The 14,940-nt window shown below is 48.0% G+C and overlaps 1 protein-coding gene across 1 annotated transcript in view; it reads right to left on the bottom strand.

Moving 5' to 3' along the window:
- Positions 1-3,257: 3,257 nt before the first annotated feature.
- Positions 3,258-14,940, bottom strand: part of LOC137542247 (small ribosomal subunit protein eS21) — a 191,178-nt gene continuing 179,495 nt past the window's right edge. The window contains exons 4-6 of the mRNA XM_068264017.1: positions 9,211-9,282; positions 8,375-8,430; positions 3,258-3,322 (exon numbers count right to left, since the gene is read on the bottom strand). Coding sequence (XP_068120118.1) covers positions 3,313-3,322; positions 8,375-8,430; positions 9,211-9,282 — 138 coding nt within the window. The 3' untranslated portion in view covers positions 3,258-3,312. The remainder of the gene's footprint in view (positions 3,323-8,374; positions 8,431-9,210; positions 9,283-14,940) is intronic.

The following is a 14,940-nucleotide window of genomic DNA, read 5'->3' as shown; positions in this document are numbered from 1 at the left end:
GATCCTCCAACCCACCTGTGCCCTCATCAAAGAACCTCCGAACCTTCTGTGCCCCCAAAACAGTTCCTCCATTCCTAATGTGCACTCAACACAGATCCTCCAGCCTAACGATCATCAAGAGGGGGCCTGCATAACACTTACCTCCACTAGTGGCAGATCGCTTAGTTGCTGATATCTTATGTACATAAACTAAGCTGGTCACATGATCTTAGTAACTACCATCATGAATGCAGCTGCCAGGCTCATCCACTCATCAGTTGCCACACTTTGCAAGTACAATCACTAGCTCCATATACCGCTCAGAATTAAATTTAAACTCGTCTAGCATATCTATTCATCCACTAAATATTTCAGATCTCATACAAAGATATTCCCCAAATTGCACTGCTTGCGACTCCAACACTCTACAGCTGCCCATGCATATTGCTGTGTAATGTTAGCACTTTATGAATGGAAGCTAATGTAGGGTCTTGGGTACCTGGGAAAAGGTGGAAATTGCCACATATGTACACACAGCACAACTGCAGAGCAACGCACAGTGGAAACCACTTACCAAAGCTCCGGTCCTCATCACTTCCTGCAGCTATCTCCTCGGTATGGCTCCCACTGCTGTCAGGCAACACACTGGGAGCAGTATGAAGATGCAGCAGCTGCAGGAAGTCTAGAGTACTAGCAACCAGGGCTCTGGTAAGCAGCTTCCGCTTCATGCTGCTCTGCATAATGAGACAGAGGCACAAGGTTAACCAACTTTATTGTAATAGTTAATAAAGAGTAGTCAGTGGCAGGTAATGAGAAAGATTATAATGCAGACAATTTGAAAGGTAGCAATACAATTAAATCGAACAATTTTCCTGGTTTTCAGTAAAACAATCAGTTGAATCATGAGTAGCCACCTAAATACAGTTCTCTGCTGCCTTTTCCAGTTGAGCAGGATCCACAGTTCTCCAAAGCCAGCGATTCTCAGCCTCAGCTGCAGTTATTGAATAACCGGTATAGTCAAAAGGACAAGGCCCCGTTGGGTGTTGCAAAACACTAGCATTTTCACAAATAAAAATTTTCACTGTATATTTTTGCGATTTAAATACATTGCAATTGTGATCACCATAAAATCCTGAAAAATGCTGCATGTAGCGACTTTGCATTTACCGCAATTGTATAGTTTACAACACTAGCGCTTTAAAAACCAGCGATCTCCGACGATTCATGGATTAGCGGTAACTCGCCTATAATCCCCCAGTGTGAATGTGTCCTTGTGCCTTGTAATCTTTCTTTCCATAAAACAGATATCCCTGACTGTATCATAAATATATTTGTTGAGTCTATTATGACAACAGAAACCCCATTTGCAAAGGGTTGCAGCATAAAGCCTTGTCAGCACACATGGGCTCTTATTTGTCAACAATACATACATCAACTAGAGCAGCGAGTACAGCTTCCTCATCCTGATTTGGTCCTCATATTCCTTCCAAACCTACACAGCAGTCTACACCAAGTGTCAGGTACTGGGTTTGGAAGCAGATGTCATCAAGAAGGTAATGAGATGCTGGGAGTGTCACTGTGGTCTGTGTATGTGAAGCAGCTACACAGATATTCCCATGAGGCCACGGCTGTTCTTTATCCGGGTATCTAGTGATATGCTAAGAGCCCGTTTCCACTACACGCAGATTGGATGTAGAAAGACTCCAATGAATGCCTATGGGAAATGTGCATCAGAAAAATTGCGTTTAGTGGAGACAGACCCATAGGCATTCACTGGAGTCAGTTTTTCTGCATCCAATCTGCGTGTAGTGGAAACAGGTCCTTAGAAGTATAGAATGCAGATTTCATGCAGCCCGACATTAAGCCAATCAAATGCACTTCTTGTAGATCTGGCTTGGCCCAATCCCAAACTGCATACAATTTGCATGAAAATCAAAATATTAAAGGACAACTGAAGTGAGAAGAACATGGAGGCTGCCATTTTTTTTTTAACAATACTGGTTGCCTGGCAGCCTTGCTGGTCTATTTGACTGCATTATGTCTCAGTAACAACCATGCAGCTAATCTTGTCAGATCTGACAATGTCAGAGTACCTCATATGCTGTATGCTTGTTCAGGGGCTATGACTAAGTATTAGAGGCAGAGGATTAGCAGGACAGCCGGGCAACTGGTATTTCTTAAAAAGGAAACAAATATGACAGCCCCCTCTCGCTTCAGTTGTCCTTTAACAATTGCTTGTCTACCATTCACACCTCCACATACCCAGCATGAATATAACCACCAGCCTACCTGGAATATAATTATACTTTGTGTGCTAATATTGTCTGCTGTTAGGGAATTCGTATTTTTAATTCCTCCCCCCCCCCCCCCAAAAAAAAATCCTGATACTTACCTGGGGCGGGGGATGCCTCTGGATCCTAATGAGGACCCCCCCCCCCCCCCCAGCTTTCCCCTCAGCTACAGCGGAAATAGCTGAGCCCAATCGGGTCCGTTGTACTGTTCAGGCACAAGGCGTCTGCACAGTAGAGAGGACCCGATCATGAGGGGAAAGCCACCACTGCGTCTGCAAGCCCTTGTTGCCAGACTTTCGGGGTTCCCACCACTGGAACGTGGCTGAAGTAAAGGACTAGGGAAGCCTCTTGAGGTAAATACCCCCTAGGTCAGGCATGGGCAAACTTGGCCCTCCAGCTGTTATGGAACTACAAGTCCCACAATGCACTTGCCTTTATGAGTCCTGACTGTGGCTGTCAGACCCCTGCAATGCATTGTGGGACTTGTAGTTCCATAACAGCTGGAGGGCCAAGTTTGCCCATGCCTGCCCTAGGTACTTCAGGGTCACTAAGTGGTCAGTTCCCTCACTCGGGTCATATTACAATCACAGCCATGACAGGTGAGGTTATATGAATGGCTGGCTGGGACTGTGGTTTCAGATTCCACAGGTGAAAAATTTAAGTAAAATCGGGAAAGCAGAGGTTAAAACAAGAAAAAAAAAGGAATAGTGGCGCTTACAAATCCCAGTTTATAAACCTTACAGGTACCGCATAGTGTTCTAATATGACCCACATGAGAGATGTAATCTTTCACTACCTCACTGCAGAGCACCGTATTTGATAAATAGTTCAGCTCTGCTGGATGAGCTCTGCTATCCTGACAGGTGATATCCCAGGATCACTGGAGGGGACATTAGAAATCAGAATCTAGGTGTACCACTTCCTATGCAGCTATCTGCAGAATTCTATCAAATCCGGAGAAGCTGAAATAAGGAAAAAAAGGAAGAGTATTTTTTCAGTATTTTATTTTTCCCTACAAAGGTTCATGTCAATGGTTTCTTGTTTAGAAGTTCCTGGAGAGAAAAAAGAAAAAGAAAAAGTAAGAACATGTGTTCAGTAAAACAAGAAAACAATTGAGGCAAGTCTCACTCAGAGCCAGTCACCTAAAGCAAAGCAGCTCAGCCTACAGCAAAGTCCCAGAAACACAAGACGCGTACGTTAAAAAGGGGCGCTGGGAAAAAAGGGCGCCGGGTTTTTAACGATAAGCATGGATAACGTTTAAAAATGTATTGTACTGTATTTTGTTTAAAATTAATGTTTTTTAAAGTTATAAATCATTAAATAATGTGCATTAAATCGGCAATTGTAAAAACGTTAATCTTTCGTTTAAATAGTGAAACGTATAATAACGTTTAAAAAAAAAATTACTAAGTAACCCTCCCTGTACCTACCCCTAACCCCTAGACCCCCCTGTTGATGCCTAAACCTAAGACCCCCCCTGTTGGTGCCTAAGTAACCCTCCCTGTACCTACCCCTAACCCCTAGACCCCCCTATTAGTGCCTAAACCTAAGACCCCCCTGTTGGTGCCTAAACCTAAGACCCCCCTGTTAGTGCCTAAACCTAAGACCCCCCTGTTGGTGCCTAAACCTAAGACCCCCCTGTTGGTGCCTAAACCTAAGACCCCCTGTTGGTGCCTAAACCTAATACCCCCCTGTTGGTGCCTAAACCTAAGACCCCCCTTTTGGTGCCTAAACCTAAGACCCACTGTTGGTGCCTAAACCTAAGACCCCCCTGTTGGTGCCTAAACCTAAGACCCCCCTGTTGGTTTTTTCGTTTAAAAATAATGGGGAAAAAAAAAATAAAAAAAAAAAAATAAAAAAAAAAAAGTACTGTTTTTCGTTTAAAAATAATGTTTGGAAAAAATATTGTACTGTTTTTCGTTTAAAAATAATATTTAAAAATGTATAAATCATTAAATAATGTGTAATCATGAGAAACAGTAATAAAACATTAAGTCTCCGGGCGCCGCTTTTAAAACGTTAGTTTTCTCCGGCGCCCTTTTTTCCTATCGGGCGCCCATTAAACGATATTTATTATTGGAGTGAATGGCGGCGCCCGATTTGTCCACTAGCCTCAGGCGCCCGAATTTACTGTTTCCACACAAGACATGTCTGACAGCCAGCAGACTGCTGATGCTGTGGGAGGCTGCTTGTCAGACATGTAACATGTATGGACTTTCAGTGTTTGAGTTCACACAAGTCTAATAGAACTATGGTTCAGGGAACGAGTACATGGAAATTCCTCATTTATAGCAACTAAGTACTGAAAACTCATGTAAAAAAAGGGAGCACCTTAAAGTACATCTGAAGTGAGAGGGATATGGAGGCTTCCATATTTAATTTTCTGTTAATAGGAGTTGCCTAGCGGCCCCTGCTGTTCTCTCCGACTGCAGTAGTGGCTGAATCACATACCTGAAACAAGCATGCAGCTAATCCAGTCACTTCAGTCACCTGATCTGCTGCATGCTTGTTCAGGGTCTATGGCTAAAAGTAGGATCAGCAGTAGTGTTGGGCGAACAGTGTTCGCCACTGTTCGGGTTCTGCAGAACATCACCCTGTTCGGGTGATGTTCGAGTTCGGCCGAACACCTGACGGTGCTCGGCCAAACCGTTCGGCCACACGGCCGAACTAAGAGCGCATGGCCGAACGTTCCCCGAACGTTCGGCTAGCGCTGTGATTGGCCGAACGGGTCACGTGGTTCGGGCCCGAACGCGCTCTGATTGGCCGAACGGTCACGTGGTTCGGGTAAATAAATACCCGAACCACGTCATATCTCCGCCATTTCTCTGTGGGTTTAGCTTTGGGTAGGCAGGCAGGGTAGTTCGCTCTCCAGCCACGCTAGCCAGGGTCCCCCCCAGTCATTGTGTGTCGCTGCTGGGAACAGTAGTACACCGCTCGCTCAGCCACACTATATATAGCATTGTTTACTGCCACTGTGTACCTCGCTCAGCCACGCTATATATAGCATTGTGTTTACTGACACTCTGTGTACACGGCTCAGCCTGACTATATAGCATTGTGTGTACTGCCACTGTGTACCTCGCTCAGCCAGACTATATATAGCATTGTTTACTGACACTCTGTACACGGCTCAGCCTGACTATATAGCATTGTGTGTACTGCCACTGTGTACCTCGCTCAGCCACGCTATATATAGCATTGTGTTTACTGACACTCTGTGTACACGGCTCAGCCTGACTATATAGCATTGTGTGTACTTCCACTCTGTGTACACCGCTCAGCCAGACTATATAGCATTGTGTGTACTGCCACTCTGTGTACACCGCTCAGCCAGACTATATAGCATTGTGTGTACTGCCACTCTGTGTCTGCTGGGAACAGTAGTACACCGCTCGCTCAGCCACACTATATAGCATTGTGTTTACTGCCACTCTGTGTACACCGCTCACCCAGCACACTATATAGCATTGTGTTTACTGCCACTCTGTGTCTGCTGGGAACAGTACACAACCACTATATGAGCTCACCATGAGTTCCTCAGAGACCTCCGCTGTGAGCAGCACTCCCAACAACAGCAACAGGCAACGCCCCACGCAAGCTATAACATCCACCCCAGCAGCCAGTGGTCAGCAGCAGCCCTCCCCAGAGGAGAACGTTGTGTCCATCGGTCCGGCGCCAGAGCGATTATTGAGGGCTGCCATTGAGGAGATGATGGGGCCTGATGTGGAGGAGGAGGTCGGGCTCAGGCCAGCATCCCAAGTTAATGTTGAGGACGATGAGGGGTCTGTGTCTGGGGATGTTGGGGTGGCAGAGGTGGTGGGTGGGTCAGACTCAGGAGAAGAGTTGTATGATGAGGATGATGATCGGGACCATCTGTATGTGCCTCAGAGTCCGACCCCGGAAAACATGTTGTATCGTGTGTTTAGGTACTAAAATCTGCGTTCCCACTTCCCAGTACTGCCCGGGTCCACGGATCCATATAATTTTTTGGGCAGCACTATCAAACTATCCGCACGCTTCTTGTCCTCCTGCAAGGCCTGGGTTGTTGTGTCTCAAAGCGTGGCCTTCTCCTCCTGCGCCTCCTCCTGTTCCATCACGTCTGCTGCTGCTGCTGCTGGGTCAGCGTTGCCGGTCCCTGTTTATTGAACCTCTTATCTTTATTACATTTATGACTGCATGGCGGTGCAAAGCATGCTATCCGCACGCTTTTTGTCCTCATGCAAGGCCTGGGTTGTTGTGTCTCACAAAGCGTGGCCTTCTCCTCCTGCGCCTCCTCCTGTTCCATCACGTCTGCTGCTGCTGGGTTAGCGTTGCCGCGTGGTCCCTGTTTATTGAACCTCTTATCTTTATTACATTTATGACTGCATGGCGGTACAAAGCATGCTATCCGCACGCTTTTTGTCCTCATGCAAGGCCTGGGTTGTTGTGTCTCACAAAGCGTGGCCTTCTCCTCCTGCGCCTCCTCCTGTTCCATCACGTCTGCTGCTGCTGGGTTAGCGTTGCCGCGTGGTCCCTGTTTATTGAACCTCTTATCTTTATTACATTTATGACTGCATGGCGGTACAAAGCATGCTATCCCAGTACTGCCCGGGTCCACGGATCCATATAATTTTTTGGGCAGCACTATCAAACTATCCGCACGCTTCTTGTCCTCATGCAAGGCCTGGGTTGTTGTGTCTCACAAAGCGTGGCCTTCTCCTCCTGCGCCTCCTCCTGTTCCATCACGTGTGCTGCTGCTGGTGCTGGGTTAGCGTTACCGGTCCCTTTTCCTGGAACCTCTTCTCTGTATTACACTTATGACTGCATGGCGACAAAAAGCATGTTACCTGTGCAAAGAAACATGACATTCTCCACATTTAAAAGACAGTTTTTCCTTTGAAACTTTACAATCAATTTTCTCAAAAACTATAAGCTCTTTTTCAAATATTTTTCCCCCCTTGTACCCACTCCCAAGGTGCACATACCCTGCTAATTTGGGGTATGTAGCATGTAAGGAAGCTTTACAAAGCACGAAAGTTCGGGTCCCCATTGACTTCCATTATGTTCGGAGTTCGGCGCGAACACCCGAACATCGCGGCGATGTTCGGCGAACGTTCGCGAACCCGAACATCTAGGTGTTCGCCCAACACTAATCAGCAGGACAGCCAGGCAATTGGCATTCTATAACAGAAAACTATAAATCCCCCAAACAAGCTACAGAAATCTTGGTAGATACAATCATTCTTGCACCATCTTGACAAGGGGAAAGCAGTTTCCATCCTATAGGGGGGGGCTAACTCAACAAGGAGCACATTGGCTATAAGTGTCAGCATGGGTTAACACCTCTCCTGCAGCCAGTAAGTGTTACCTGTAATTTTGTTTAAGAGCAACACAGAGGCGCTGTGTAATCCTCTCACCAGGAAGGAGTATGCAGATCAGGTATTCTGGCAGGACTGTAGCCAGAGGAGCATTATGACAGCCAGGTAATTTAGCATATGAAGTATACCAGCAATGGCTGCTCCCACACCTCATGACAGGAAATCTAAATGAAAGGAACAAGGAGCCTGACATCCTTTCTCTGCCAGGTGCCCGGCTGCTGGACTGATTTCTCTTACTTTCACTGGGCTGGGATCAGAATGCCAATCTTGTGATGTGACTGTACTAATCATGCTTGTTCCAGGTGTGTAACTGCAAAATCATGGAAGGCAAAAGATCCCAAGATTGCCCCCCCCCCCCCCCCCCCATGTAAAAACTAGCTGGACTAGTAGTACAGCACTGTCCTGCAACACATATACATATACATATATATACACACACACACACACACACACACACACACACACACACACACACACACACACACACACACACACACACACACACACACACACACACACACACACACACACACACACGGAACCCTGCAGATAACATTAATAAGAGGTCCCCAATCCTGCCCAGAGTGTGGCATACCACCAGCGGGGAGGAGCTATGCAGATAACATTAATAAGGCATCAACCAATCCTACCACACCAGCAGGGGGAGGAGCTCTGAAGATAACATTAATCCTGTAAAGAGTGTGGCGTATCACGAGAAGAGGGAGGAGGGGGGCAGCTGATACTTACTTAGAAACAATTCCATCATTTTTTGCCAGCCTGAGAATAGCATCATCAGATTCACCCTGCAAGAAGAGGAAAGCAGGAGGTTTATAGTGATCAGTCAGAGTAAAGATTTCATATTTTTGCAGAAGTCAGAGAGGATAGTCACTACTGTTGGCATTTTTGGGATCCTGCATTGGGAACCCCAAATTATGCTGAACACCACAGTGCAGCACCTCAGCTAATGGACAGGGCCACGGGGAGGTCACCCACACCACACAACTTCAGCATTTCCTGCTTCTGGTTTAAGGTTTTAATTTAAAACTATAGGGGATGGAATTGGAAAAAAATTGTGGGTTTTTTCCTTCATTTTTCTCCCCGATTTTCCTTTAAAATGCATTGAACGTTAATTACATAGTTACATAGTTATTTTGGTTGAAAAAAAGACATACGTCCATAGAGTTCAAGTAGGTGGGATAAGAAGTGATAACGTTATTGGCAAATGAAAGGTCGGAGTACTGACAGGTGAAAACTGCTCTGGTCCGTAAGGGAAAAAAATCCCTCAGAGATTAAGTGGTTAAATACGTTTTTTTTGTTGTTTTTTTTTAAAAATGTTTAATTATTTTTAGCTTAATTAGGAGGAAAAAAAATGGATTCATAATCCGTATCCCTTCTTCACTGGCGGATTTCTAAAAATACCAATGTTCCTTATTAATCTCAGGCAGACTCAACAAAAGACTGGATCTCCATTTGGTGAGTGGCCACCTCACACCTGTGTCAGACACTGGACACTCTGGTGGACTCTCAGATAAGAACCCAGACGGTGAGCAGTCCTGTACAGCCTTCAGACCAGTATCACTTACCATCCTACGGATGTTGCCGCAGATGGCGTACGTCTTGAAACAGCCGGTCACTCTGCCGGTTGCCTTGTCAACCTGGAAAACAAAAACATCGATTGTAAAACAAACAGCATGAAAATAATGCATAAAATCAGCTGCGTGTGACCTGCAAGCTGAGAAATCTACCCAGAGATATAAAGCAGAGGGCGTCTCCGCACATCTCAATCCAAATTAACAAGCAGGAGTAGAAACAGTGCAGCATAACACACAAACATGCAGAAGTAGGTTGTGCTGCTTCTGGAATGCCTGTATTGTAGGATTTGTGTCAGATATACAGCTTAACCTTCTGGGGACCATGTGTATTAAATCCTACGGCACACTTGTGGCTGTCTAGAGGCTCATACACACATCAGATTATAGTCTTTGGAAAATGAAAGATCAGACGCCAATTTTACCCCCTTCCATGTAGTATGAGAGCCATATCTACACAGTCTATTCTATGGAGCTGAACTCCCCATCAGACAGAAATCTTTGCAAGATGCTGCACACAAAGATGCTGTAGACATTCAAAAGATCAGTATCTGCAAAAGATCTGTCCCTGCAAAATGCATTCATAGTCTATGATATCTGCAGATCATCATACACACCTTGTTTAACAGACATTCATCTGCAGATCAGATCCACCAGGAGGGATTTTCAGATCTGCAGATGATTGTCTGATCTGCAGATGAATGTCAGTTAAACAAGGTGTGTATGATGATCTGCAGATCTCATAGACTATGAATGCAATTTGCAGGAACGGATCTTTGGCAGGAACAGATCTTTTGCAGATACTGATCTTTTGTGTCTGTACAGCATCTGTGTGTACAGCATCTTGCAAAGATTTTTTCTCTGATGGGGAGTTCAGCTCCATAGAAAAGACTGTGAAGGTATGGCTCTCATACAGCATGAAAGGTGGTAAGATTGGTCTGTGATCTTTCATTTTCCAAAGACTTTAGCTCCCAATGCGATCGTGCGTACCCGACAGGGTAGATTAAAGGAGTCATCAGGCAAAGTATAGTAAAATGAGTGGCACTTACCGGGGGCTTCCTCCAGCTCCAAGCTCCCAGGATGTCCCTCGCCGCAGCTCCGTCTCGGTCCCCGGCGATGACGTCAGAACGACCTGCAGGTCGCTCTGTACTGCACCTGCGCGAGCGGCACTGTCCGCTCTGGCCCACGTGGCAGTGATTGACAGCTCCGCTCACGCAGGCGCAGTACAGAGCGACCTGGAGGTCGCTCTGACATCATCGCCGGGGACCGGGACGGAGCTGCGGCAAACGGCTGCAGGCAGAGCTGCGGCGAGGGAGCCCCCGGTAAGTACCACTCATTTTACTATACTTTGCCTGATGACTCCTTTAAGCTGTCATATGACAGCTGACATCTCCCCTCACTGATCAGGAGGCATCGCGATTGGCTCCTGATCACATGATCACTACGATCGCCGGCGGATCATAGTAATCACTATTGAACAGCAGCGGTAGGAGGGGAAGGAGAAGACGGGACCTTCCTGACATTCCCCCGGCAATTGTCGCATGCCTCCACTCTGTCAGGCATCCCAGCTGCCTTAAGTGTCGTGTCCCGGCTTGATGGCGTTATGAGGCCACGGCACGGAACTTAAGAGTCAGTGGGAGCGAGGATACCGGTGTAAAGACAGAATGTGCAGCCCGAATGCAGCCCAGCACGCTGAAGGGAAACGTCATCACGTGCTAGAGCATCAAGCTACACGTCATCAAATTGTGACAAGTTAAAGCGCATGGCCATTTTTCTGCTGCAGCATTGTTTATAAACGTCTCTGGCCGCCTCCACCCACCACCGTCATCAGAAACACTGTCCAGCAAAAAGCAGGAGGGGAAAAAAAGGAAGAAGGCCGGCGGCGAGGGGCTGAGTATAATGATAGAGAGCAGAGTAGCACTAAAATATACACTTTTCCTAACCACTTAAGGACCAGGGGATTTTCCTGAGATCGGTGCTGCGTGGGCTCTCCAGCCCGCAGCACCGATCAGGATTTAGCCAGGGCGATCAGACTTCAACCCCCCCCCCCCCTTTTTCCCCACTAGAGGATGTCCTGCTGGGGTGGTCTGATCACCGCCGGCTTGCTGCGCTTTGCGGGGGGGGCTCTTCAAAGCCCCCCTCCGCAGCGTTTTCTGCGCTCCCTCCCTCTCCCTTCATGTAGGATAGGCTTCAGCCTATCATATGGCGGCGATCCCCGGACAATCAGTCAGCGCCGTATGACGTAAACAGCTGGGATTTCTTCCCTGCGTGTTTACATTACGTGTGCGAGCCGCGATCGGCGGCTCGCACACTGTTCACGGAGACACCCTCCGTGAACTGGCATGGAAAGGCCGCTCGCCATGCTATACCACTAACGACCCGCCGACGCCTATCGGCGTTAGGCGGTCGTTAAGTGGTTAATTCACGCTGCAGCGAGGGGGGATGACACGGCACGCACGTAGTACAGCCGCATGCGCAGTACCAACAGAGCTGCACAATCTGCAAAGCTGCACATTCTGTCACTACACCGGCCAGAGCTGCTAATCGCTGGAGCCTGGGAGGTGAGTAAAGGCTGCTGGCAATACAGGGGACAACTGGGGACACCATGCCTAGCTAACTATACTGTGGACCCGGCTGCCTGACCCCCCTCCCCGCAGGTAAAATGCCCTGGTCCTTAAGAGGGTTAGGCAGCCGGTCCCCAATAAGTTTGAAACAACCTCCTAATACGTCTGCATCGCCCAAACCCAGGGCTGTGGAGTCGGAGCAATTTTGAGCGCCTGGAGTCTGAGTGGGGAAAAAATGCACCGACTCCGACTCCTAATGCATTTGTAACTGTAATTAAAATAGAAAATATGATAAAATGTTCTATTTCTCAGATAATAGTCATTAAAAATTAGTTACTTGTGCTGCCAGTGGCGTACCTAGGTTATTTGGCACCCGGTGCTGATTATCCACAGACACCCCCCCCCCTCCCAATCAGGAAGACAACGTGCGGCGCGCTTAGCCGAAAAATGGGGCTACATTGTGCGGCTGCGCTGAAAAATGGATGTGGTCATGGACCAAAATGTGGGTGTGGTCACAGGTGGAGACAAATTTACATGAACTTAGCAATGGTGGGACATTAGATTAGGACAGTGGTGGCGAACCTTTTGGAGGCAGAGTGCCCAAACTGCAACCCAAAAGTCACTTATCTATCGTAAAGCGCCAACAGCAATTTAAACTAAATACAAACATTTTAACTCATACGTGAACATTATGGAAAATCCAAGTTGAAAATAAACTGTGAAGATAAACAACTCATCCATCCTACTCCTGAAAAATGTATTGTTTTAGAAACCCCCTCCCCCAGTTTACATTTTCTGTTTTAAAAGGCTATTGTCTCATATGATTGAGCTTTTCCCATAGTCTCACAGTTAGCAATCATGAGGCCCCCAACAAGACAAATTCAGCAATCATGAGGCCCCCAACAAGACAAATTCAGAAATCTTGAGGCACCCAACAAATCATGAGGCCACCAACAAGACAAATTCAGCAATCATGAGGCCACCAACAAGACAAATCCAGTAACCATGAGGCCCCCAACAAGACAAATTCAACAGTCATGAGGCACATAAATAGACAGCATTTCACATAAATGGGCAGAATGCCCCCTTAATATGGTAGACACCTCTCACCTGGCTTCTGAGTTCTTCTCTACTGGCTGCTGTGCCTGGCTGGCAATACTGTTTTGGGCTGGATTGGGGATGATGTGTGGACTGAAAGGCCTGGCAGTGATGCTGTGGCCTGGCTGGCGGTGATGCTGTGGCCTGGCTGGCAGTGATGCTGTGGCCTGGCTGGCAGTGATGCTGTGGCCTGGCTGGCAGTGATGCTGTGGCCTGGCTGGCAGTGATGCTGTGGCCTGGCTGGCAGTGATGCTGTGGCCTGGCTGGCAGTGATGCTGTGGCCTGGCTGGCAGTGATGCTGTGGCTGGGCTGGCTGGCTGGCGGTGATGCTGTGGTTTGGCTGGCTGGCGGTGATGCTGGGCTGTGCCTGGCTGGTTGAAGTAAATGCTGGCCTGACTGGGGGTGATGCTGTGGCCTTTTTGCCAGTGATTCTAGGCTGGTTGGCTGGTGGTGATGTTGGGCTGGCTGGCCTAGATAGTTTACGTAGTGAGAGGTGCCCCCTAGTTTAGGTAGCGCCAGGAGCCAGTGTAGGTAGTATAGTAGTCCCCAGTACAGCTAGTATAGTGGCCCCCAGTATAGGTAGTATAGTGGTCCCTAGTATAGCTAGTATAGTGGGCCCCAGTATAGCCAGTATAGTGGCCCCCATTATAGCTAGTATAGTTGCCCCCAGTATAGCTAGTATAGTTGCCCCCAGCCATTATAGCTAGTTTAGTTGCCCCCAGCCAGTATAGCTAGTTTAGTTGCCCCCAGTAAGTATAGCTAGTATAGTTGCCCCCAGTAAGTATAGCTAATATAGTGGCCCCCAGCCAGTATAGTTGCCCCCAGTAAGTATAGCTAGTTTAGTTGCCCCCCGCCAGTATAGCTAGTTTAGTTGCCCCCAGACAGTATAGCTAGTATAGTTGCCCCCAGCCAGTACAGTTGCCCCCGCCAGTATAGTTGCCCCAACTAAGTATAGCTAGTTTAGTTGCCCCCAGTAATAGTATAGCTAGTTTAGTTGCCCCCAGTATAAATGCCCTAGGAGGGTGAAAGCAGCGCTAGAGGAAGGGGCTATGGAGGCAGCGGTGGGGAGGGGGGAAATATCCCCCCCCCTCCCTCACCTGGCACCCCTCCTTCTGCCTCTCTCCCGATCCATAGCTAACTGTCGGCAAATGCAGGGGCTACCGGAGGCGTGCTGAGACTTACTCACCTTATTTCCGCGATCTAAGCGTGGCAGCGTCATGTCGTCACAGATCTCCGCCCTCAATGCCGCCCACTGTGCTTCCGCTAATCAGGAAGCACAGTGGGCGACATTGAAGACAGAGACCTGTGACGACATGACACTGCGCTCCACGCTTGGAACGCGGAAATGAGGTGAGTAAGTCTCAGCACGCTTCCGGCCGCCCCTGCACTTGCCGACAGTTATCTATGGAGAGGGAGAGAGGCAGAAGGAGGGGTGCCAGGTGAGGGAGGGGGGGATATTTCCCCCCTCCCCACCGCTGCCTCCACAGCCCCTCCTTCTAGCGCTGCTTTCACCCTCCTGCTGTGCTGCTGTGGGGGGGTCATGGTGACACCCCCCTGGGTGTCTGTCACCCGGTGCGCCCCGCCCCCCTGCGCTCTATGGTAGGGACGCCACTGTGTGCTGCTTCAATTAGGCAGTCCCCGTATTTGTAAAGTCAGATATACATATCTGATTGTGACTGTATATATGATGTGTGCACAGGGGAGGACTGGCCAGGGGGGGAAGGGGGAGATTTCCCCCCAGGCTGCCTCTCATTTATTGATTTAGGGCTGGTGCATGGCTTATTATATCAGGTTATTGTATAAAGCAATATGAACCACTAGGTTGGCTGAGGGAAATAAAAGCCCAATTAGCAATTAGAGGGCGGAAAAGTAAATATACACAGCATGCTGCAGAGCAGAGCCTTGCCTGGAGGGTCTGTGGGGAAAAAACTCTGTCTGCTCTCTTAAGGTGGCCATACACTGGTCGATGTGCCATTAGATCGACCAGCTGACAGATCCCTATCTGATCGAATCTGATCAGATAGGGATCGTATGGCTGCCTTTACTGCAAACAGATTGTGAA

The sequence above is a fragment of the Hyperolius riggenbachi genome, chromosome 12, assembly GCF_040937935.1.
Source record: "Hyperolius riggenbachi isolate aHypRig1 chromosome 12, aHypRig1.pri, whole genome shotgun sequence".
NCBI lineage: Eukaryota > Metazoa > Chordata > Amphibia > Anura > Hyperoliidae > Hyperolius > Hyperolius riggenbachi.
The sequence above is the reverse complement of the archived record's forward strand: the minus strand, read 5'-3'. Positions and strand labels throughout refer to the sequence as shown.